The sequence below is a fragment of the Scyliorhinus canicula genome, chromosome 5 (assembly GCF_902713615.1).
Source record: "Scyliorhinus canicula chromosome 5, sScyCan1.1, whole genome shotgun sequence".
Taxonomy (NCBI): Eukaryota; Metazoa; Chordata; class Chondrichthyes; order Carcharhiniformes; family Scyliorhinidae; genus Scyliorhinus; species Scyliorhinus canicula.
The window spans coordinates 158615149-158640148 of NC_052150.1; the positions used below are offsets into that span (position 1 = coordinate 158615149).

At 47.9% G+C, this 25000-nt stretch overlaps 1 protein-coding gene across 2 annotated transcripts in view; it reads right to left on the reverse strand.

The window, feature by feature from the left end:
* Positions 1–3094: 3094 nt before the first annotated feature.
* LOC119966364 (glycerol-3-phosphate dehydrogenase 1-like protein) overlaps positions 3095–25000 on the reverse strand; it is a 58546-nt gene continuing 36640 nt past the window's right edge. The window contains exons 6-8 of one of the 2 annotated variants that reach the window (XM_038797897.1): positions 19325–19558; positions 11020–11126; positions 3095–4896 (exon numbers count right to left, since the gene is read on the reverse strand). In XM_038797897.1, the coding sequence (XP_038653825.1) occupies positions 4800–4896; positions 11020–11126; positions 19325–19558 (438 nt within the window). In that variant the 3' untranslated portion in view covers positions 3095–4799. The remainder of the gene's footprint in view (positions 4897–11019; positions 11127–19324; positions 19559–25000) is intronic. The other variant, XM_038797899.1, reaches the window with a different exon arrangement.

Below are 25000 nucleotides of genomic sequence, written 5' to 3' on the forward strand. Positions count from 1 at the left end.
ATTCAAATTTTGTCTCCAAGCTACTAAGCTTCCTCGCGATGAAGGTATTTAGCATATCGCTACTCTTTTCATTCTCTCTCATCCCCTAATACCATCCTACATTGTCAATAAAACATTCCCTCCACTTGTTTGAGTTTCCTTTAAATGCTGTGGTGTTAGCTGTACATTTACGGCATTTTTATTTTCCATGAACTCTGGACCTGTTATGTACTGTGGAACCTGAGCCGCACTGTAAATCTTGCAAATTCCACAGCACCAGCAGACTGTTGCAGACATGCTTTGACTCAAAGCTGCTCGTGTTTTGTGATCTGATGTCCCTGTTCAAACAAGACGCCTGCTGTTATAATCTGTAGTGGCAATGCAGACGTCTCAAGTCAGTCTATCAAATTGTTGAGGGACAGATTTTATCTGTGGAGCGGTTTTGGGCAGCTGAGTAATGGTGTGAGCCTGGTGGGCGAGGGTTTGGGTGAGAATAAACCCACCTCAGGATATCCTGTGGTGCCTGGAGGTACACTCCTGCAAGGCAAGTTTAAAAAAATCTCTTTGGGCCTCGTGACCCTGGGGCTTCTTGCCCCGTCTTGACCTTTGGCTTCCTACTCAAGGCACCATGTAAATTGACAGTCAGGACCCGAAGGTACTTTTAGTGCCAAACATTCATATTAAAAGAGGAACCCGACAGTTTGGTGCAGGTCTCTATGCTACTTATTCAGTGCAGGACGGTAAATCTGGGAAGCCAGTTCATGGCAGTTCCAGGAAGCTAAATAATCTGAGCAATTTTATCTTTCCAACCACCTGGTATCTGTTGGGTAATCTGGGTTAAAATAGCCTTCTGACACCATAATCCTGATTTTGGATTCCAATTCAAACACACTGGCCCGACATTAACTTGAAGCTGTGGGAGGAAGCAGCCTTTTGCAGGAAACCCAGAAGAATGGGTTTTTCTCAGGCCCACTGTTTTGTCTCCATTTTCCAGCTACAGCCAGTCAGATTAAGAAGCAGGAAGGCTGGCTGGCTGGCTCTCAGACACAAAGGCCTATAACACTGGTCTGCAACCTGGGGACAAGAGGAGGGGGAAGAGAGATCAACTGGACAGTCAATGAAATGTTGGGTTTGACTGAAGAAGGGATTGGAAAGAAAATTGGACGGCTCTGGTTGGTGGGACATGCCGGGTGGGATTCCCCAGTCCCCCGGCCGGGTGTTTCTCGGTGGCGTGCCATTCGCTGGCAGTGGGATTCTCTACTCCCGCCACTTGTCAATGGGATTTATCATTAAATCCACCCGCACCACTGGAAACCTGCAGACGGAGGTGCGCTGCCGGCAGGAACAGGGAATCCCAACGGCCGGAGAATTCCGGCCCATGACCTATTATGGGGGCATTGTTTGATCACACGTGTGGGGGTGTGGATGGAGGTTTTGGTGCAGGTAAGCGAGACCACAAGTTAAGTGGAAAGATAATTGAGAAGGCACTTACTGGATTCACCAGTCCTCATCTCTCTTTAGCTGATGGGATTCCCAGGAAACCTCACCGACCTGTGCGAAATTGAAAATGAAAACCAAATCGGAGGCACTCAGCCTCATTTTAACATTTAAATAGCCAGCTTCCAGAGATCAGATTGCTTACACCCCCAGCCACCTCTGTTAAAGCCAGAATTTGCCGTGCTGTTCAACATTTGATACCCCATTCCCCAAGCCAAACTCATCCTTTTTTTTGAGGGTTAAAATTCCCACTGGTATGCCTGTAATGATATTGGGAACCAATTCATTTCCAAGCCATTTCAATTCAGAGTGAAGTATGAATGGAGAATAAAGCAGAGTGAATGTAATTATTTTGTTTGGTCAGCTGGGTGTCAGACACATACAGAAACCCATCTTCGTTCAGTTGAGGTTTCAGCTTGTTGAAAAAAATTATCGCCATTTATCATTCTTGAATTTAAGTTGAGAAACCTATACAAGTAGAGTTTCTGCTTATTAAGTCATGACAGCATACCTGCTTTACACAAGTCAATAGTGCTTAGGTGCAGAAAGCAAAACAGATGTGAAAAACCTGAAAATTAAAAACAGAACAAAGGTTGGGAATAGACAAATGGTCAAAACAGACAGCATCTGTGGACAAATGGTCACAGGAAAAGAAAGAGAATGATCTATAAAGTGCTTGGGTGGAGAATAGTAGATCCATGCCAGAGATAGAACATAGAACATAGAACATTACAGCACAGAACAGGCCCTTCGGCCCTCAATGTTGTGCCGAGCCATGATCACCCTACTCAACCCACGTATCCACCCTATACCCGTAACCCAACAACCCCCCCCCTTAACCTTACTTTTATTAGGACACTACGGGCAATTTAGCATGGCCAATCCACCTAACCCGCACATCTTTGGACTGTGGGAGGAAACCGGAGCACCCGGAGGAAACCCACGCACACAGGGGGAGGACGTGCAGACTCCACACAGACAGTGACCCAGCCGGGAATCGAACCTGGGACCCTGGAGCTGTGAAGCATTTATGCTAACCACCATGCTACCCTGCTGCCCCCTATGTGGCTGCAAACCAGAGCATAATGAAATACAAGGAGGGGAACAAAGGAAAAATGGAAATCATGTCAAATAGAGTTTAACTGTAGGGTGGAAAAGTCAAGGCTTAGAGTTATCCAAAGGTTTGAGATGCTGCTGGAAAACTTGCACTCTATCATTACACACCTCTTGCAAGCTTCCATTACTTGTTCAGCCAACATCATAATTACAGAGTTGCCTGAAGGGTTATCTTGAGCTAAATGGAAAGTGGGCAGCACGGTAGCATGGTGGTTAGCACAAATGCTTCACAGGTCCAGGGTCCCAGGTTCGGTTCCTGGCTGGGTCACTGTCTGTGCGGAGTCTGCACGTCCTCCCCGTGTGTGTGTGGGTTTCCTCCCACAGTCCAAAGATGTGCGGGTTAGGTGGATTGGCCATGCTAAATTGCCCGTAGTGTCCTTAAAAGTAAGGTTTTGGGGGGGGGGGTTGTTGGGTTACGGGTATAGCGTGGGTTTGAGTAGGGTGATCATTGTTCGGCACAACATCGAGGGCCGAAGGGCCTGTTCTGTGCTGTACTGTTCTATCTCCGCCTTCAGCGACAGGTCAAGGCTCTATAAATAAAGCAGGCTGACTGATCCACTCGACAATGTCTTTAGGAGTACTCCCCACCTGCTTTAACACAAGTATCAAATTATTAAGTATGCCATGGTTCTGAACTTCCAGCAACAGGTCTGCCAACTTGCAGCCACCAGATAACACAATACCAGCTGCATTCAGCCCAAGTCAGTTTCCCCATCACCTATTCAAAGGCCATCTGTTGAAAGAATTGGAACCTACACAGCACTTCCAGACCGATTGCCAAATCCAGGTGCTAACATGATTATGCACCTTGTGGGATCAATAGTCCTTTCAGAATGCTCAACAGCAGCTCAGAATCCTTCCTCACTACAACAATGATTGCTAGAAATCCACCTCGCAGCTAGGTTCTGGATTTTCCAAATAGACAAGAGTCATGCTTCTGTCACATTCCTAGGAGCTCCGAATTGTAAAGGGGATCTGTTAGAACATTTCTCATATGCTCCAAATTTAACCCCATATTTGGACTTCGCTGTTGTTGAATAAGGCTGAGAAAGTGAAAAGTGACCTTTGTTTCTTTCCTGTACAGTCCAAAAAGAGCCTATTGAGTCTTAAGTTAGCAGGAGCCATGACCTGCAGTACTGATCTAAAATCAAATGACCAAACCGTTGCATCTTACAAAGAATACCCCTCAACAAGACCATAATTCTAACTTGTGGCAGCCACTATCATATCCCAATGATTACATATTGATTCAAAGTAACAGAAGCAAGTCTGCCAATGGTACAAATTGCAAAATAAAAAGAAAGGGTGGCAATACTTTCAGAAATGCAGAGGGAAACAAGAAAATTATTTGCTTTTATATAACGCTCTTCATGATTTTGGAACTGTGCTTTATGGTCAACTAAATACTTTTTTTTTTAAATGTAGTTTCATCAGTAAACATTTTCCCAGTGCTGCGATGAAGTGTTAGTCCAGATAATACAATACAATCTCTAGACTGGAGCTTGAACCCATGTCTTTCTGGTTCAGAAATGCGAGTCCTATCATTAAGAACAGGCACTCCATTACCACTTAACAAATGAAGAACATAAAGTAACAAAACTGCTATCATTGGAGAAAATCTATTCTGTTTCTCACCTGAAGAAATGTTTTACTTCTCTGCTAAATTGTTGAATAAGCAAGGTGTGCAATTAATTACAGTAAACATTAACATGCTTGTAATAATAGATTATGTCTTAAAATTATGGTTTTTCACAAACCGTATTAAAAATAATGCAATTGACATATTTGGAAAAAAATTGAAACGGATTGGGCTGTAATCAAGCAATACAATTAGTGGTATTAGACTTAAAAAATAAATTAGTGTATGCATAAATATTTGTCCAAACTGCATGCCAATATGCATGCAAATCATCTTCCATAAGTATTTCCATCATGAATAGGCACTCATTAAGTACTTTAAGCCCTTTGCTCACCAAGGCATTTTTTAAAACTGTAAATTCATTCCAATCCATCTCAATATTGCAAACATTAACTGACAACACAATGGAACCTCCATTGATGATCAGGCTCACTTACTCAAATGACCGATTGATGTCACACAATCTACTTCATAGCTAGACAAGCATGATCTCTTCTAGTTGGTGATCCACACGTGGTTATTAAGTATTAGCCCCATGCAAGAGGAACACTGCATATAATCCATCACTTTACATGTGTTCTGGGTGACTCTGCAGGCAGGCTATCAATTCTTTCACTGGTTTGTCTTCGTAGCAAATCTGATACACTGCAGTGAACAAAGGGAACCTATAACAAGAAAGTACCAGGTCAAGGAGTTCTGAATACATATCTAGCTTTAGAAGGAGCATATGTAATAAAATGTATAAATTTACAGATTAACATATTCTGCATGAGCCAAGGCACAATACTCCTCCTACCTTTGTCCAAGTTAATTTAGCTAGCATAAATAACCTTAGGAAATAAATTTGAGGTGATAGCTATTACAGAGATGTGGCTACAGGACGAGAACGATTGGGTCCTGAATATTTTTTTTTATTCGTTCATGGGACATGGGTGTCGCAGGCTGGGCCAGCATTTATTGAACGGGCAGTTAAGAGACAGCCACATTGCCGTGGATCTGGAGTCCCTTGTAGGCCAGACCGGGTTATGATGGCAGATTTACTTCCCTAAAGGACATCAGTGAACCAGATGGGTTTTACAACAATTGATAAAGGTTTCATGGTCACCATTAGACTGTTGATTCCAGATTATTACTGAATTCAAATTGCACCACATGCAGTAGTGGGATTTGAACTGGGTCCCCAGAGCATTACTCTGGGTCTCTGGTTTACTTGTCCAGTGACAATACCACTACGCCACCGTCTCGCCTTAAATATGGTGTATGATATTAAAGAAGACAAGGAAGATGGGTAAAGGTGGAGGGGTAGTACTGTTGATCAATGGTGGCATTGGTGCAATTGTCAGAGATGAACTTAGGGACAGCACGGTGGCGCAGTGGGTTAGCCCTGCTGCCTCACGGCGCCGAGATCCCAGGTTCGATCCTAGCTCTGGGTCACTCTGTGTGGAGTTTCACATTCTCCCCACGTTTGCGTGGGTTTCACCCCCCACAACCCCAAAATGTGCAGGCTAGGTGGATTGGCCATGCTAAATTGCCCCTTAATTGGAAAAAATGAATTGGCTACTCTAAATTTTAAAAAAAAAGAGATGGCCTTGGTTCAGGAGATCAGGATTTAGAATCAGTGCGGGTGGAGATGATGAATGGTAGTGGAAAGAAATGAAATAAAAATCGCTTATTGTCGCAAGTAGGCTTCAAATGAAGTTACTGTGAAAAGCCCCTAGTCGCCACATTCCGGCGCCTGTTTGGGAGGCTGGTACGGGAAGTCACTAGTGTCAGTTGTCTAGAGGTCCCTAAACTGTAACCACAATGTGGAACAAAGTATTGGGTGTTTATGATAAATGGACAGCAATAATCATGGGGCTTTTAATCTATAGATTAACTGGAAAAATCAGATTGCCAGCAATAGTCTGGATGAGGAGTTCATACAATGCTTTCAGGACGGTTTCTCACAGCACCACACTCTGGAACTAACCGGAGAGGAGGTTATGTTAGACTTAGTGTTACATAATATGAAAGGAATAATTAATGACCTCAAGGGTGAAGGCACCCCGAGGTAACAGCCACCACAATATATCTAAATTTAACGTCCCAATAGAAAGAGAAAAGAGTGAGTCTAAGGCTAGTGTTTTAAACTTAAAATAAGGGCAACTATGTCGTCATGAAAGCTGAGCTAGCTGTAGTGAACTCAGACACTAGGGTAGGGGATACATCAATAGAGAAGCAATGGCAAACATTAAAGGGGATATTTCAGAATACTCAGAATAAGTATAGTCCTACTATAAAGAACAATTCTAAAGGGAGAAGCCACCATCTGTGATTAATTAAAGAATTTAAGGCAAGCATCAAATTTATTTTTTAAATTTCGAATACCCAATTATTTTTTTCCAACTATGGGGCAATTTAGCGTGGCCAATCCACCTAACCTGCACATCTTTGGATTGTGGGGGTGAAACCCATGCAGACACAGGGAGAACATGCAAATTCCATGTGGGAAGTGACCAGGGGCCGGGATCGTACCCGGGTCCTCAGCGCCGTAGGCAGCAGTGCTAACCACTGAGCCACCGTGGTGCCCAGAAAGCATCAAAATTTTTTTTATTTAAAAAAATTTAATTTAGAGTTCCCAATTCATTTTTTTCCAATTAAGGGGCAATTTAGCGTGGCCAATACACCTACCCTACACATCTTTGAGATGTGGGATTAAACCCACGCAGACATGGGGAGAATGTGCAAATTCCACACTGTCAGTGGCCCAGAGTTCGGATCGAACCTGGGAACTCGGCGCCGTGAGGCAGCAGTACTAACCACAGCGCCGCCGTGCTGCCCATCGGAAAGCATCAAACTTGAGGAAAAAGGATACAACTGTGTAAAGGTAAGTGACAGGTCAGCTGATTGGTCAGAATATAAAGAACAGCAGATAATGACTAAAAGGATAATCAGGAGAAAGAAATTAGAGTACGTGAGGAAGCTAACTAGAAATATAAAAACAGATAGCAAGAGTTTCTATAGGTATTTAAAAAGAAAAAAAAGAGTAATGAGAGTGGTGATCCTCTAGACAGTGGGAATGGGGAGTTAATAGATAATAACTAAATAGTGGATTAAATTAACAAATATTTTGCTTCTGTCTTCATTACAGAGGATACAGAAAACATTTTAGTAATGGCTGTAAATCAAGAGGTGGAAGGAAGTGGAGAAACTACAAATCACTACGGAAGCTGTACTGAGCAAACTAATGGAGCTGCATGCTGGCCAGTCTCTGGGTCCTGATAGACTTCACCCTAGGGTCTTAAAAGAGGTGGCGAATAAGGTAGTAGATGCATTGGTGTTAATTTTCCATAATCCGCTCATTTCTAGAATGGTTCCGTCAGACCGGAAGTTAGCAAATATATTCAAGAAGGGAGGGAGGCAGGAAACAGGAAACTATAGGCCAGTTAGCTTGACATCTGTCTTGGGGGAAGTGTTAGATTCAATCATTAAGGAAGTTATAGTCGGGCACTTAAGAGAAGCCCGAGGCAATTAGGAAGAGTCAGCATGATTTAATGAAAGAGAAATCATGCTATTCCTATTTTGGAGCTCTTTGAAGGAATAACATGTGCTGTAGATAAAGGGGAGCCTGCAGATGTGCCATACTTGGTTTTCTGGAAGGCATTTGATACGGTGCCACATCAAATGTTATTGTGAATAATAAAAGCTCAGGGTGTAGGGGTAATATATTAGCATGAATAGAAGATTGACTGGCTGGCAGAAAACAGTATGCATAAATGAGTCTCTTCTGGTTGGCAGAATGCGATGCGTAACCTCCCTCCCGTTGGTCTCAACTTTTCACAGTTTATATCAATGACTTAGATGAGGGGCGTGAAGGTATTGGGCTTGATTTTCCATTTGGGAGACTATGTTCGCCAGCCAGAGCTGAATCGCTTCTGTTTCGCACTGGGAGCTGTGCCCAGAAGTGATTCGGTGCCCCTTGTCATGCAAATTTATGCATGGCGGAAAAAGCAAAGGGTTCCATCACGAATCCCAATCTCAATTATGGTCTACTAAAAACTATTTCTCTTTGAAGTAAATAGAAGTCTTGCAAGATTTGGGAGGTTTTAAAGCCTTGCGTTGTGGTTTTCGCTTTCTATGAAGTTACAGCTGCTGCTTTCTAGACATCTGCCTGAGGCAGCAGGTATAAGGGACAGGTGAGTGTAAATCAGTGATTTTTCTTTTACTCTTTCTGCCTGGACTGCTCTTCAGTTTCCAGAGAGGGCTGCCTGATTTGGGGAGAGGGCTCCGATTTGCGTGGGGGGGGGGGGGGGGAAAGAGGGCTCCGATGTGGGGGGGGGGGGGTGAAAAGAGGGCTCCGATTGTGGGGGGAGGCCTCCGATTGTTTGGGGGGGGGGCTCCAATTGTGGGGTTGGGGGGGGAGGGCTCCGATTGTGGGGGGGCGGTGGAGGGCACCGATTGGGGGGGGGGCGGTGGAGGGCACCGATTGTGGGGAGGAGGGGGGGGAAGGGCTCCGATTGTGGGGAGGGCTCAGATTGTGGGGGGGGGGGGGGGCGGGGAGGGCTCCGTTTGTGGGGAGGGGGGGCGGGGAGGGCTCTGATTGTGGGTGGGGGGCTCAGATTGTGGGGGGACGGAGACCCTCCAATAGACTTTCGGGGCACCTACCTTAAATACTTAACCCTCGGCCCCCTCTGGGGTCAACCACGTCAGGGCCACCCTGGCAAAAACTTGTATCAATCCACACCTGTGTGGATTCCTGCCCCGAGAGCTGGAGAATCCAATGTCCAGCTGTTTACTAGAATTTTAAAATAAATTTTGAGTACTCAATTCTTTTATCCAATTAAGGGTCAATTTCGAGTGGCCAATTCACCTATCCTGCACATCTTTGGGTTGTGGGGGTGAGACACGCAGATACAGGGAGGATGTGCAAACTCCACATGGACAGTGACCCGGGGCCGGGATCGAACATCAGCCAGTTTCAAGGGTAGAAGCATAGGAGCTGAAGGAGACCCCAGAAAAGGTGAAGTTAAAGGCAATCACGAGCTCAGTGCTGCAGGACTGTTATAATTATGATCATTCTTATTGTCACAAGTAGGCTTACATTAACACAGCAATGAAGTTACTGTGAAAATCCCCTAGTCGCCACATTCCAGCGCCTGTTCGGATACACAGAGGGAGAATTCAGAATGTCCAAATTACCTAACAGCACGTCTTTCGGGACTTGTGGGAGGAAACCAGAGCACCGGGTGTTATCCTTAAGGAAGAGACAATTAAGAGGCAATTTAAAAAAGGTTGTCAAAATAATGAGGGGTCTGGACAGAGAGAAACTGTTCTCAATGGTGGAAGGATTGAGAACCAGAGGATGCTAATTTAAGGTGATTGGGAAAAGAAGCACCAATGACCTGTAGTAAAACATTTTCAAAAACGCAATGAGTGGTTAGGATCTAGAATGCACTGTCCGAGAGTGTGGTGGAGGTGGATTGAATTGTGACTATCAAAAGGAAATTATCTCCACATGTCCGGGACTAGGATGAGTAGGTTCTTCGGGGGCGAGGACAGGTGCACCAGATGTTCGGGGAGTCCTGCGAACCACGCCCATATGTTCTGGGCATGCCCAGCACTGGAAGAATTCTGGAAGGGGGTGGCGGGGACGGTGTCGAGGGTGGTTGGATCCAGGGTCAAGCCAGGGTGGGGACTCGCAATTTTTGGGGTTGGGATGGAGCCGGGAGTGCAGGAGGCGAAAGAGGCCGGGGTCCTGGCCTTTGCGTCCCTAGTAGCCCGTCGAAGGATTCTGCTACAGCGGAAGGATGCGAGGCCCCCAAGCGTGGAGACATGGCGGGATTTATAAAATTGGAAAAGGTCAAATTTGCCCTGAGAGGATCAACACAAGGGTTCTATAAACGGTGGCAGCCTTTTCTGGACTTCCTGGCTCAGAGATAGGTAACTGGGTCAATAGCAGCAGCAACCCGGGGGGGAGGGGGGGGGGGGGGTTGCATTATTGTAGTGTTTATTCTGTAACTTTATAGTGTGTTAATTTGCGTTGTTGTTAAAATGCTGGGTTGTTCATGGGGATGGGGCGAATGTATATGATTGTTAATATTATTGTTATTTTCGGTATTTTACTAAGGTGCGTTATTGTTGTATAAAATCAAAATTTCTCAATAAAAATTATTTTTTTAAAAAAAAGGAAATTATCTGAAGAGAAAATTGATGCGACCATCAATTCACACGAGACGAAGAGTTGAAGTGAACAGTGGTTTTACTCAGCTAGAACTGTGCCTGCCTGTGACTGCTCTGTACTGAGTGCTGCCTACAGGCTGCAGCACTATATACCTCCCCCAAGGGGGCGGAGCCACAGGCGGAGCCCACAAGGTCATCAACATAATACAAACAATGTAATGCAATACAATGGTAAATGGTATCAGTAATACATTCACCACAAAAATCTTGCAGTAATACGGGGAAAAGATGGGGAGTGGGACTAGTTGAATGCTGTGAACAAAATGGACAGATTGGACTCCTTCTGCGCTGTAACTATTTTATGATTCTCTTCCATGGTCTCTGCACAGTAATATTTTATTAGCACCCATGAGCACTGACTACATCAGAAGGTGGAGTACTGAGCAGCAGAGAGAGAAAACAAACTGGCACAGTCAATGTGTTTCAAGAACACCAAAAACGTCAATCATCACTGATATAGTAGCAAATGCAGCCAGTAGCAGCACTGGCATAACCAAATGGGGGAAGGGGGAGCTAAGTAAGAAGCACAAATCTAATACAGAGGTAAGGAATAACTAAGTTCAACTTACTTATCCACTATTTTCTTCTGTTTGAGAATCTGGTGCACTTCTACTGAAGTCTGAGGTCCCTGGAGCTTCTGGCCATTCAACATCTCCTGTTCCAGCTGTTCAATAGTCTGCAGAAAAAATAAACCTGCACATTGTTGTCACATCATTCTTCATGCAATAGCTTAATATTATCGTGGGTTGATGTCTGTTCATCTACGCACCATGTTTTCATTAAAAATGTATACTTCATAAGTTTATATATGGAATAAAAATTATTTTACTATTTCATGACCTTTTCTACTGTGCAGAACCAAGTTCCATGCCTGGGCTGGAGAACAAAATCAAGGTTGTCAATGCAGGGCAGGACTGGGAGAATGCTGCACTGTCAGAGGTATTATATTTCAGATGAAACCAGCCAATGCTTTCTCAGATCCAATGGCACTTTCCACGTTATATATTGGTGCATATTGTTTCCTCAACCAAAATTACAAAAACCGATCTGATCATTATCACACTGCTATTTGTGGGAGTTTTCTGTACATAAATTGGACGCCACTTTCCTATGTTATATTAATGGCTACACTTCAAGAGCACTTTATTGGCTGTAAGTTCTAATGATTGTGAAATACACTATATCAAATATTAATAATAATAATCTCCATTAGTGTCACAAGTAGGCTTATGTTAACACTGCAATGAAGTTACTGTGCAAATCTGGTAGTCGCCATACTAGGGCGCCTGTTCGGGTACACTGAGGAAGAATTCCGAATGTCCAATTCACCCAACAAGAATGTCTTTTGGGACTTGTGGGAGGAAACCAGAGCACCCGGAGGAAACCCTCACAGACACAGGGAGAACGTGCAGACTCTGCACAGTGACGCAAGCCGGGAATCGAACCTGGGTCCCTGGTGCTGTGAAGCAACAGTGCTAACCACCATGCTACCTTCTGTAGAAGCGTCATAAGGACTCAAACAACATTAACTCTATTTTTCTCTCTCTACAGATTCTGCTAGACCTGCTGAGTTTACCCAGTGTTCGGTTTTTATTATTTATTTGGATTTGATTTATTGTCACGTGTACCAAGGTACAGTGTAAAGACTGTGTACAGTCCAGACAGATAATTCTGTACATGATAAAACATAGGACATACATAATACACAATGTAAATACATAGGCATAGGGTGAGCACACGGTATGTAGTACTACTCAGGAGAGATGATGTGCGGTGGTATGATTTGCATAGGTGTCTGCCATTGGTGCAGAACACCGGCTTACCATTGGCCCTGGTCGGTCATGTGCCTCTCGACCGATTGGTTGAGACCAGTCATGTGACGGATCTGATTGGTCGAGAGGCTGAGTTAACCACGCCTCCATACCGAGGTATAAATAGTCGGAACGCCCGGCGGTCGTCCATTTTATTGTAGTCAACCGCAGGGCTAAGTTCTAGCTTTTTTTTTTATTGGAATTTTTTGCAGAAAATATAACAAAAAGTATAGCAAAAAGCAGTAATATGCAACTAACAGCCCCATAACACCCACAATTCCCCCCATACCGTAACATCACATGTATCACATTCCCCCACCCCCCCCCCCCCCCAAACAAGAGAACTTAACCATAAATTAAAATTAGATAAATCAAATTTAAATAAAATAAGCTAACATAATCAACGCCCCCTCTCCAGGGCATCAGCCCATGTCCCGTCTTCGATCTGTTCCCCCAGTTCCCCCTCCCACTTCGTTTTCAGCTCCTCTACTGACGCCTCTTCCTTCTCCTGCATAAGCTTGTAGATATCGGATATCTTCCCTTCCCCGACCCAGACCCCCGAGAGCACCCTGTCACTCACCCCCTTCGCGGGGAGCGCAGGGAATCCCTCCACCTGCCGTCTAGCAAATGCCTTTACCTGCAGATATCTAAACATGTTTCCCGGCGGGAGCCCAAATTTCTCTTCCAACTCCCCCAGGCTCGCAAACCTTCCGTCGATAAACAGGTCCTTCAGCTGTCTAATGCCCGCTCTATACCATCCCCGAAATCCCCCATCCATGTTCCCCGGGACGAACCTATGGTTCCCCCTTAACGGAGCCTCCATCGAGCCCCCCACTTCTCCCCTATGTCGCCTCCACTGCCCCCAAATCTTGAGGGTAGCCGCCACCACCGGACTCGTGGTATACCTCGTGGGAGGGAGCGGCCACGGCGCCGTTACCAGGGCCCCCAGGCTTGTATCCCCACAGGACGCTCTCTCCATCCGTTTCCATGCTGCCCCCTCCCCCTCCATCACCCACTTACGCACCATCGACACGTTGGCCGCCCAGTAATACCCCGAGAGGTTGGGCAACACCAGCCCCCCCCCATCCCTACTCCGCTCCAAGAAGACCCTCTTCACCCTCGGGGTGCCATGCGCCCAAACAAATCCCATGATGCTGCTGGTCACCCTTTTAAAAAAGGCCCTAGGGATAAAGATGGGCAAGCACTGGAAGAGGAACAAGAACCTCGGGAGAACCGTCATTTTGACGGATTGCACTCTGCCCGCCAGCGATAGCGGCACCATGTCCCACCTTTTAAATTCCTCCTCCATCTGTTCCACTAGTCTGGTGAAGTTAAGCTTATGAAGAGCCCCCCAACTCCTGGCCACCTGCACCCCCAGGTACCTGAACCTCTTCACTGCCCTCCTGAAGGGGAGCCTCCCAATTCCCTCCTCCTGATCTCCCGGGTGCACTACAAATACCTCGCTCTTTCCTAAGTTCAGCTTATAGCCCGAGAAGCCCCAAATTCCGCTAACAGTTCCATCACCCCCGGCATTCCCCCCTCTGGGTCCGCCACATATAACAGCAGGTCGTCTGCATACAGCGATACCCGGTGCTCCTCCCCCGCCCGAACCAGACCCCTCCACTTCCCTGACTCCCTCAACGCCATGGCCAGCGGTTCAATCGCCAGTGCAAAGAGCAGGGGGGACAGGGGACACCCCTGCCTGGTCCCACGATAAAGCCTAAAATACTCCGATCTCCTTCCATTTGTGACTACACTCGCCATCGGCGCCGCGTAAAGCAGCCTCACCCATTTGATGAATCCCTCCCCAAATCCAAACCTCTCCAGCACCTCCCATAGGTACCCCCACTCAACTCTATCAAACGCCTTCTCTGCATCCAGCGCCACCACTATCTCCGCCTCCCCCTCCACTGCCGGCATCATGATAACATTGAGCAGTCTCCGCACATTCGTGTTGAGCTGCCGCCCCTTGACAAACCCTGTCTGATCTTCATGAATTACCTCTGGCACACAATCCTCTATCCTGGTAGCCAGGATCTTCGCCAGCAACTTAGCGTCTACGTTAAGGAGTGAAATAGGCCTATATGAGTTCTAGCTTATTAAAGCCTAACTTTTGTATAGCTACTCGTCTCTCATGCAATTGATGGCTCATCAATTTAATAAGCTAGATTTTTGAAGATGGAGTTCCAGATCAAGCCCGAATGCCTCCGCATCAGCCCTCAAACTCCAAACTCTGCAGAACTTTTTCAACATTGGCTGACATGTCTCGAAGGATACCTGGAGTCTGCAACCAGCCCCCCCACCATGGCACAGAAGCTTCACATCCTCCATTCCAGCGTGGGTATAGCAGCCTACGCGATAATCAAGAAGGAGAAAGATTACGATGCCGCCATGCTAAAGCTGAATGGACAATTCCTTAAACCAGTCAACAGAGTATTCGCCCGACATCTGCTGGCCACCAGACAACAGCTCCCCGGTGAGTCATTAGACCAATATTACCAGGCCCTTGTCATCCTGGGGAGGAACTGCTCCTGCCTCGCTGTTTCAGCTACGGAGCACATGAACTGCTGATCAGAGACGCTTACGTGGCTGGGATGCAGTCCAGCGGATGCTGGAGAAAGACGACCTCAGCTTAACTGAGGCACGGACTCTCTCCACCTCCCTGGAGGTCGCCGATCTAAATGCCCGCGTCTATGTCCCCAGCCGCGCAGCACCATCCTGGGCCTCCTGGCACGCTTCCCCACCGCCATCCGCCGCTCCCGACCTCCCTCAGGCCTGTGCCGCGGGACGCCCCGACAAGTCCACGGGGCCCCGCTGCTACTTTTGCGGGTTCGCGAAACACCCTCGCCCGCGCTGCCCAGCCCGCTCCGCCCTCTGTAAGAGCTGCGGGAAGAAGGGCCACTTCTCCACTGTCTGCCAGGCCAAAACGGTCACTGCGGTTCCACGCAGCGACCAGGAATCCCCACCTCCGGGCCCTTGCTGGTCCCTCCTGGTCGCCGCGCAGCACTCCCCGCCCCCGGGCCCCTGCGTCCGGCCTGCGCCTCTCTCTCCCTCCCCCGCCCCCGGGCCCCTGCGTCCGGCCTGCGCCTCTCTCTCCCTCCCCCGCCCCCGGGCCCCTGCGCCCCTCTCTCTCTCCTCTGGGCCCTCCCGGTCGCCGCGCAAACTCTCTTCCCCGCCCCGGGCCCGTGCGACCGGCCTGCGCACCTCTCTCTCTCTCCTCTGGGCCCTCCCGGTCCCCTCCTAGACCCCGCAACTCTCTCCCCCCCCACCCCCGCCCCCGGGCCCCCGCGCCTGGCCTGCGCGCCTCTCTCTCCCCTCCGGGGCCCCTCCAGCGCACCGCGCTACTCTCCGCTCGCCGCCCCCGGGCCCCCGCGCCTGGCCTGCGCGCCTCTCTGCCCCTGCTCCCAGCCTCTCCGATCGGCCCGCCGGCACCACTAACCCCGCCCCCAGTAACCACGAGGGCCCCACGGGCGCCGCCATCTTGGGGCGCTGACTCCACGTGGGGGCCCTGGGTGCCGCCATCTTGGGGCGCCGCCACCTTGGGGCGCCAACCCCGCGTACGGGTCCTGGGCGTCGCCATCTTGGGGCCCCGATTCCATGTACGGGTCCTGGACGCCGCCATCTTGGGGCCACGATTCCATGTGCGGGTCCTGGGCGCCGCCATCTTGGGGCCCCGACTCCACGTGCGGATCCTGGGCACCACCTTCCGGGACTGGCACGCAAGGTTCTTCCAGCATCTACTCGGACGACGACAACGAATACCGATTTTCTCCACAGCTCGCGGCTATTCAGCTCGACCAGTCACATCCACGCACGCTCGCCAAAACGACAACGCTCATCTACCTCAACGGCCACGAGACGGGCTGCCTGCTGGACTCCGGGAGCACGGAAAGCTTTGTTCACCCTGCCACGGTAAGACGCTACACGCTCCCTGTCCATCCTGTAAAACACAAAATCTGGTTAGCCTCAGGTTCGCACTCCGTCCGCATCACCGGGTGCTGCATCGCGGACCTCACGGTCCAAGGGAAGGTTTTTAAAAATTAAACTCCTTGTCCTCCCTGACCTTTGCGCACCAGCACTCCTAGGACTAGACTTCCAGTGCAACCTGCAGAGCTTGACCTTCCAATTCGGCGGCCCTATACCCCCCCTCACTGTCTGCAGCCTCGCGTCCGTCAAAGTGGACCCCCCCTCCTTGTTTGCTAATCTCACCCCCGATTGCAAACCCGTCGTGACACGGAGCAGACGGTACAGCGCCCAGGACCGGTCCTTCATCGGGTCCGAGGTTCAGAGGTTGCTGACGGAAGGGGTCATTGAGGGCAGCAACAGTCCCTGGCGAGCCCAAGTGCTGGTGGTCTGGACTGGGGAGAAAAACCGGATGGTCATCGACTATAGCCAGACCATCAACCGGTTTACGCAACTGGACGCGTATCCTCTCCCCCGTATTTCCGCCATGGTAAATGATATCGCGAAATACAAGGTCTTCTCCACTGTGGACATTAAGTCCGCTTACCACCAGCTCCCCCTCCGCGCGAGTGACCGCAAATACACCGCGTTTGAGGCAGATGGGCGCCTCTACCACTTCCTTAGGGTTCCATTTGGTGTCACAAATGGGGTCTCGGTCTTCCAACGGGAGATGCACCGAATGGTTGACAAGTACGGATTACGGGCTACCTTCCCGTATCTTGATAATGTCACCATCTGCGGCCACGATCAGCAGGACCATGACACCAACCTCCGAAAATTCCTCAAAACCGCAAAACTCCTTAACCTCACATACAATAAGGATAAGTGCGTGTTTAGCACCGACCGTCTAGCCATCCTTGGCTACGTAGTGCGTAAAGGAGTGATAGGCCCTGACCCCGAACGCATGCGCCCCCTGATGGAACTCCCTCTCCCCAATACCCTCAAATCCCTCAAACGCTGCCTGGGTTTCTTCGCTTACTACGCCCAATGGGTTCCCAACTACGCTGACAAGGCCCGTCCCCTCATTCAAACCACGACCTTCCCGCCGTCGACAGAGGCCTGCCAGGCCTTTAGCCGCATCAAAGCGGACATCGCAAAGGCCACGATGCGCGCCATCGACAAGTCCCTCCCCTTCCAGGTCGAGAGCGACGCATCAGAAGTAGCTCAGGCGGCCACCCTGAACCAAGCGGGCAGACCCGTGGCCTTCTTCGACAGAACCCTCCAGGCTTCCGAACTCCGCCACCCCTCTGTGGAAAAGGAAGCACAGGCCATAGTCGAAGCGGTGCAACATTGGAGGCGCTATTTGGCCGGCAGGAGGTTTACCCTCCTCACAGACCAACGGTCCATAGCCTTCATGTTTGATAATGCACAAAGGGGCAAGATTAAGAATGACAAGATCTTACGGTGGTGGATCGAGTTGTCCACGTACAACTATGAGATCTTGTATCGTCCTGGGAAGCTCAATGAGCCTCCTGATGCCCTGTCCCACGGTACCTGCGCCAGCGCGCGATAGACCGCCTCCGCTCCCTCCACGCGGACCTCTGCGGGTGCACAAGTCCGACCTGTTGGTGGAACAAGTCCAGTTACTCCACGCTAACCCGCAGTTTGCGTATGTGGAGTACCCCGACGGTCGGCAGGACACGGTCTCCCTCCGGGACCTGGCACCCGCCGGCGTGCGGCCTTCCCCCCCCTTCACCACAGACCCCCCCCCCCCCTGTTTTTTCCCCCCAGCGCCCCACCCAGGTCACCCCTTCCCCAGCCAGCTCGGGTGACGGTGACTATTCAAGGACTATCGCTCCCGGACTCCAGGACATCAGCGGAACCACCACCATTGGCTGAACCGACGTCACCTACTCCACTGCGGCGGTCTGCCAGAACGTCACGGGCCACAAAAAGACTGATGGAATCGATCTAAATTTCAACAGCTCCATGGACTTTGTTGGGACTTTGTGTAATATTGCTAATTGTCTGGGTCAGTGAGAAGCCAAAAATGTAATTAAAGAAAAGGAGAGAAAATTTTTGTTCTCCCGGCTGCTGCTCATACCACCAGTTCTCTCTCCCCCCCCTCCCCCCCCCCCCCCCCCCCCCCCGGCTTCTTTCTCCGCAAGGGGTGAATGTGGTGGTATGATTTGCATAGCTGTCTGCCATTGGTGCAGAACACCGGCTTACCATTGGCCCTGGTCGGTCATGTGCCTCTCGACCGATTGGTTGAGACCAGTCATGTGACGGCTCTCCGATTGGTCGAGGGGCTGAGTTAACCACGCCTCCATACAGAGGAATAAATAGTCGGAACGCCCGGCGGTCGTCCATTTTATTGTAGTCAACCGCAGGGCTAGGTTCTAGCTTATTAAAGCCTAACTTTTGTATAGCTACTCGTCTCTCGTGCAATTGATGGTTCATCATGATGTGTCAAGAGATTTATGTTTTAAATGTTTACTTTTCCAATTGGTTCATAAATTAATTTTGATTTTTCCCAATTAAGGGGCAATTTAGTGTGGCCAATCTGCCTACCCTGCACATTTTTGGGTTGTGGGATTGAGACCCACAAAGAAACAGGAAGAATGTGCAAACTCCCCATGGACAGTGACCCAGGGCCAGGATCGAACCGGCGTCCTGAGGTCGCAATGCTAACCGCTGCGCCACCGTGCCACCATTCTGTTTTTATTTTCTGTAATAGCATATTTAAGCAGTAGTTGTGCATGAAAGAGCTGCAAATGTTATATCTGTTTCACAAATTTTTTTCCTCAAACATCTCCTTCTGAAGGTGTCAATTTTAATTGGCTTACACTCCACTGTCACGGGTGTCTTGCTCAATTAACCATTCTTTACATTGGCCTCGATGGTTAAACACTGACAGGCTACTTGACTGTGGGAATAAACTCTAATGGCAAGCCCAAATCTATCCACGTTCAAACACTTCACACAGGGGTCAGTGTATAACAATTGGCAGAAGGAATCCTGTTCAAATGTAATTCCCCTCCTTACCCTAAGGGAAAACACCACATCCTTACTGCCACTCCAACAGAGAGCAGCTAGCTGAAAGATCTGGAATCTGCTTTAAGTTTTAATACAACACATAATTAATTAATGTCCTGTGTACCTTTCCGGTTTTTACAAAAGCTTCTGCAATTTTGCGATTTCGTCCACCGTAGCAAGTTGTAATAACGTCTGCAACGCCACAGCTTTCCAGGAAGGTTGTCTCAGACACTGTTCCTTTGCAAAAGAGTTTGGCAAACGCAATCATCTCCATCAAACCCAGGCGAATCACTGCAGCTTTAGTGTTATCTCCACAGCGCAGACCATCACAAAACCCGGCACCAACAGCAACAATGTTCTGTGAAAGAGTGTCAGTGCCATTCTATGAAGATGATTCAGCTTCCACATTCAAGATAACAATCATGTTACATAAATTTTATTGACGCATATTCCTTCAAAGAACGACCGCAACCTAAAAAAAACTGCTCTTACCAGGGGTCAGTTGCAGAAGGTTACAAAAATAGGGAGAAAGAAGGCCATTGAGAAGTTCCGAGAATTTTATGTGAGGTTTTGGAACATGGGGAGCCAATGTTGATCAGAAAGGGCATGGGAGGCGGATTAACCCAATTTGGTATAGGCCAGCAGTGCAGGTGACACCCTGTGGAGGTTTAGGACTGGAGCCAAAATGGAAAGTTGGGATTGATAAAAGCTGGCCAAGATCAAATAAGTGAGGAACGGAAAGAAATTCTGTGCAGCAGGAAGGTGGAAAACCAGGATGGAATATTCATGGCAGGCGAAGGCAACTGTGCAGATTAGGTCTCGAAATACACAAAGGTGATAGGCAAATTTGCCCTCAAAAATTCGAAATTAGCCCACCAAAAATCAAAGACGCGCAAAAACTTCAAAACATTGAGAGAAAAGTTGCCCGAGTACAGATATTTCCCATTTAAAGCACATTCTCGCATTTTCATTTTAGTGCTTTTTATCAATTTAGGGAAGTTAACTCAACAGTACTGCCTCCATTTTCACTTTAGTGAAGTCCTTGCAGACGTTCCAGGAACCACGCTGTAACTGCGCATGCTCAATCTTCAGTATATTCTCTAAACAGATTTCCGGCCATTTTGCTCATCAGCACTATCTCAGCCCCCTTTGCTCGTTTCCACTAATTGGCCGTTCTATACACCTCCTGCCAGCCAGCCATGCCACAACTCGTCAGCCCGCTAGCCCTGCTGAACCCTTCCCACCTGCCTGTCTTCCCATACCCTGCCTGCCCACTGGCCCTTCCACCCCCTTCTGCCCCAGGGGCCTCCCACTTGCCTAATGGCCCTCCCTCCCCCTTCCTTCTCGCTGCCGTCCCAACCCCTTCCCATTCAGGCTTCCTCTCAGTTATCACCCTTCTGCCTCCCTCCATTATCTGCCTCTCTGGTGAAGCAAGTTAGGCAGTGAGTATGGGGTGTCGGTGAACAGGAGGGCTTAGGGAGGGCTGAGAAGTGGATGGGGGTTGAGCGGATTGATGCAAGGGAAGCATCAAGAAGCCAGCGAATGAGAGGGAAGTATAAACAGTAGTAATAGTGGAGATCTGAAATTATTTTTTTTTGTTAATAAATTTAGAGTACCCAATTAATTTTTTCCAATTAAGGGGCAATTTAGCGTGGTCGATCCACCTACCCTGCACATCTTAGTGTTGCGGGGGAGAAACGCACGCAAACACGGGTAAAATGTGCAAACTCCTCACAGACAGTGATCCAGAGCCAGGATCGACCTGGGGCCTTGGTGCCGTGACTGGGCAGTGCTAACCACTGTGCCACCGTGCTGTCCAGATCTGGAAGGATATTGTCACTTATTACCTCTGCATTAGTGTGTAATACTTGTAATATTTTAGCCCATGTATGTTTGTGTCTAGTATCTTGTGAACAGTTTACACAATTTTTAAAAATAAATTCTTTTATTTTTCCAATTAGGGTCAATTTACCTTGGCCAGTCCACCCAGCCTGCACATCTTTGGGTTGTGGGGGTGAGCCCCACGCAGATATGGGGAGAATGTGTAAACTCCACGAGGACAGTGACCTGGGGCCACACTTGGAGTGTAGTGTTCAATTCTGGTCGGCACACTACCAGAAGGATGTGGAGGCTATAGAGAGGGTGCAGAAGAGATTTACCAGGATGTTGCCTGATTTGGAGGGCATTAGCTATGAGGAGCGGTTGAATAAACTCGGTGTGTTCTCACTGGAACGACGGAGGTTGAGGGGCGACCTGATAGAGGTCTACAAAATTATGAGGGGCATAGACAGAGTGGATAGTCAGAGGCTTATTCCCAGGGTAGAGGGGTCAATTACTAGGGGGCATAGGTTTAAGGTGCGAGTGGCAAGGTTTAGAGGGGATGTACGAGGCAAGTTTTTTCACACAGAGGGTAGTGGGTGCCTGGAACTCGCTGCCGGGGGAGGTGGTGGAAGCAGGGACGATAGTGACATTTAAGGGGAACCTTGACAAATAGATGACTGGGGTGGGAATTGAAGTATACGGACCCAGGAAGTGCAGAAGATTTTCGACGGGCAGCATGTTCGGCACAGGCTTTGAGGGCCGAGGGGTCTGTTCCTGTGCTGTACTTTTCTTTGTTCTTTGAAAAAATTAAGAGAGCAGTTTCTTTCCCCTTAAAGAAAGGAGCCCTTAAAAAAAAGTGTTTTTTTGAGCCCCAGTGCAGACGCTTGAATATGTTGCACGTTCTCCCAGTGTCTGCGTGGGTTTCACCCCCACAACCCAAAGATGGGCAGGTTAGGTGGATTGGCCACGCTAAAGTACCCCTTAATTGGGAAAAAAAAAGAATTGGGTACTCTTAAATTTAAAAAAAAAATTGCTACAAACCACCATGTACATTTGCCAAACACATCCTGCTCGCCTCTGCATTTTCAGTGTTCTGAAGGGAGTACTCCCCTCCACATCACCGTAGGTCCACTGCTCAATCACCTAAACATCCCCTCCCGACAATATCTTCCCATGAAGCACAGGAGATGCAACACCTGCCCTTTTACTTACTCTCTTCTCCTCAGCCAAGGTTCCAAGCACTCCTTCCAGATGAAACAGAAATTTATATGATCTTCTTTCAATTTAGAACTGTATTTACCTCTTTCAATGCTGTTTCCTCTACACTGATTGGGTTATCACTTTGTGGAACAATTCTATTCAGTCCACAACTGCGACCCTGTGCTTCCAGTTGTTTGTTATTTTATTTATTCACCTTTGCTCCCATTGTTACCTGTATCCTCAACCTCCTGCAGTAATCCATTAAAAACCAATGTATGAAAAATAGCACTGCACCTTTCAATTAGCCTTCCAAATCGACAAGAGTTCAAAAACTTTGGATTGTGCCCAGCCCACATTTTGTTCCTTTTCCTTTGATGATTTTGTTTTATTTGCTCTAGCTTCACTCTCTTTTTCCTTTTCTTTTTAGAGAGCTGTTCATGATTTTACCTTTCACGCCTCCTCAAAACACATCTTTACTCGCCCCATTACCTCTCTTTTGCCTTGCACCATTATTCTTTTTGTCATTTAACCTCTCTGGACTTCCACTCTACAACAGACCTTTGCTTTCGTTCTTTATCCCACCCTTTCACTGACTCTGTGCTTGCTTAAAACCAGTTACATTTCTAGCTTCTCCTTATTCTGCTAAGTCATCACCCCGAAACGTTAACTCTTATTTCACTCTCCACAGATGGTGTCAAACCTACAGAGTATTTACAGCATTTTTTGGTTTTATACCAAAAACGCACCAGGAAAGCAGAACATGTTCAAAATCCCCATATCTAAGGAAGGATATGCTGGCCTTGGAAGGGGTCCAGAGGAGGTTCACAAGAATGATCCCTGGAATGAAGAACTTGTCGTATGAGGAACGTTTGAGGACTCTGGGTCTGTACTCGGGAGTTTAGAAGGATGAGAGGGGATCGTCTTGAAATGTACAGGATACTGCGAGTCCTGGATAGAGTGGACGTGGAGAGAATGTTTCCACTTGTAGGAAAAACTAGAACCAGAGGACACAATCTCAGACTAAAAGGACGATCCTTTAAAACAGAGATGAGGAGGAATTTCTTCAGCCAGAAGGTGGTGAACCTGTGGAACTCTTTGCCGCAGAAGGCTGGAGAGGCCAATTCACTGAGTGTCTTTAAGACAGAGATAGATAGGTTCTTGATTAATAAGGGGATCAGGGGTTATGGGGAGAAGGCAGGAGAATGGGGATGAGAAAATATCAGCCATGATTGAATGGCGGAGCAGACTCGATGGGCCAAGTGGCCTAATTCTGCTCCTATTTCTTATGATCTTATGGTCTAAAATAATCAGCAGCCCTGTCTCCATCTGAAAAGAGAAAAGACAGATTATGGGCAGGATTCTCCGGTCCCCCAACACAGTGTTTCTCGACATCGTGCCGTTCGCTGGCGACAGGATTCTCTCTTCCTGCCGCTGGTCAACGTGATTTCCCATTGAAGCCACCTCACTCTGCTGGGAAACCCACGGGCAAGGGTGTGCTGCCAGCGGTAAAAGAGGATCCCAACAGCCGGAGAATTCCAGCCTATATTTCACAAGTACACCAAGTTCTAGAAAGGATTTAACCACAACTTCCATTTATCTTCTAAGATGCTGTTAGGCTCACTAAGTTCCTATTTTGGGTAAGAGGTCGGGGTCTACGTGCAAAATATGGCCAATGGAACATTTCATCGAATTTTACAGTGCAGAAGGAGGCCATTTGGCCCATCGAGTCTGCACCAGCCCTTGGAAAGAGCACCCCACTTAAGCTCACACCTCCACCCTATCCCTGTAACCCAGTAACCCCACCTAGCCTTTTCGGACACTTAAGGGCAATTTTATCAATTTAGTGTGGCCAATCCACCTACCCTGGTGCGACCCACGCGGACACGGGGAGAATGTGCAAACTCCACATGGAAAATATATATCTGCACTGACATCAAAATTCAGATTTTGGATCAAATATCAAAGAGCAAAATGATAGTGAAGAGTACTGTAAAGTATTGCAATTTACATTGTAGTGTAATTTATTTTTCAATAAAGTCATTTAATTTTTAAAAATCTGATTTACCCATTGCACGGTTAAGGGTCTCAAAACCAAGCCACAGGAGATGATTAAAGAAAGGGTGTCATGTACATGGACTTCCAGAAGGCATTTGATAAAGTCTCTCACAACAGACTGTGAGCTAAAGTTAAAACAGAACTATGAAATTAGCTGAGCAGCAGGAATCAGTATGTAGGGATAATAGGCTAGTAATCTAATTGGCAGGATGTGATGAGTGGTATCCTACACTGATCTGTGTCGGGGCACCAAGAATGCACCATTTTTATTCACAGCTTAGATTTTTTTTTAATTTAGAGTACCCAATTTGTTTTCCTATTAAGGGACAATTTAGCTTGGCCAATCCACCTACCCTGCACATCTTTTGGGCTGTGGGGGTGAGACCCATGCAGACACGGGGAGAATATGCAAACTCCACACGGACAGTGACCCAGGACCGGGATCGAACCTGGGACCTCGGCGCCGTCAAGCAGCAGTGCTATCCACTGCGCCACCGTGCTGCCCTATTCACAGCTTAGATGATGGGATAGAATATCCAAATTTGCTGATAGCACAAAAATTGGCATGTGTTGTGTGGAGAAGAGTGTAATGTGACAGAGATATTGATAGATTAAGTGAATGGGCAAAACGGTGGCAAATTGTGAGTAATGGGAGGTCATGCTCTTTGTATTTAAAAACAAAAATAGGACAGACCAGGATTATTTCTATATGGTAAAAAACTAG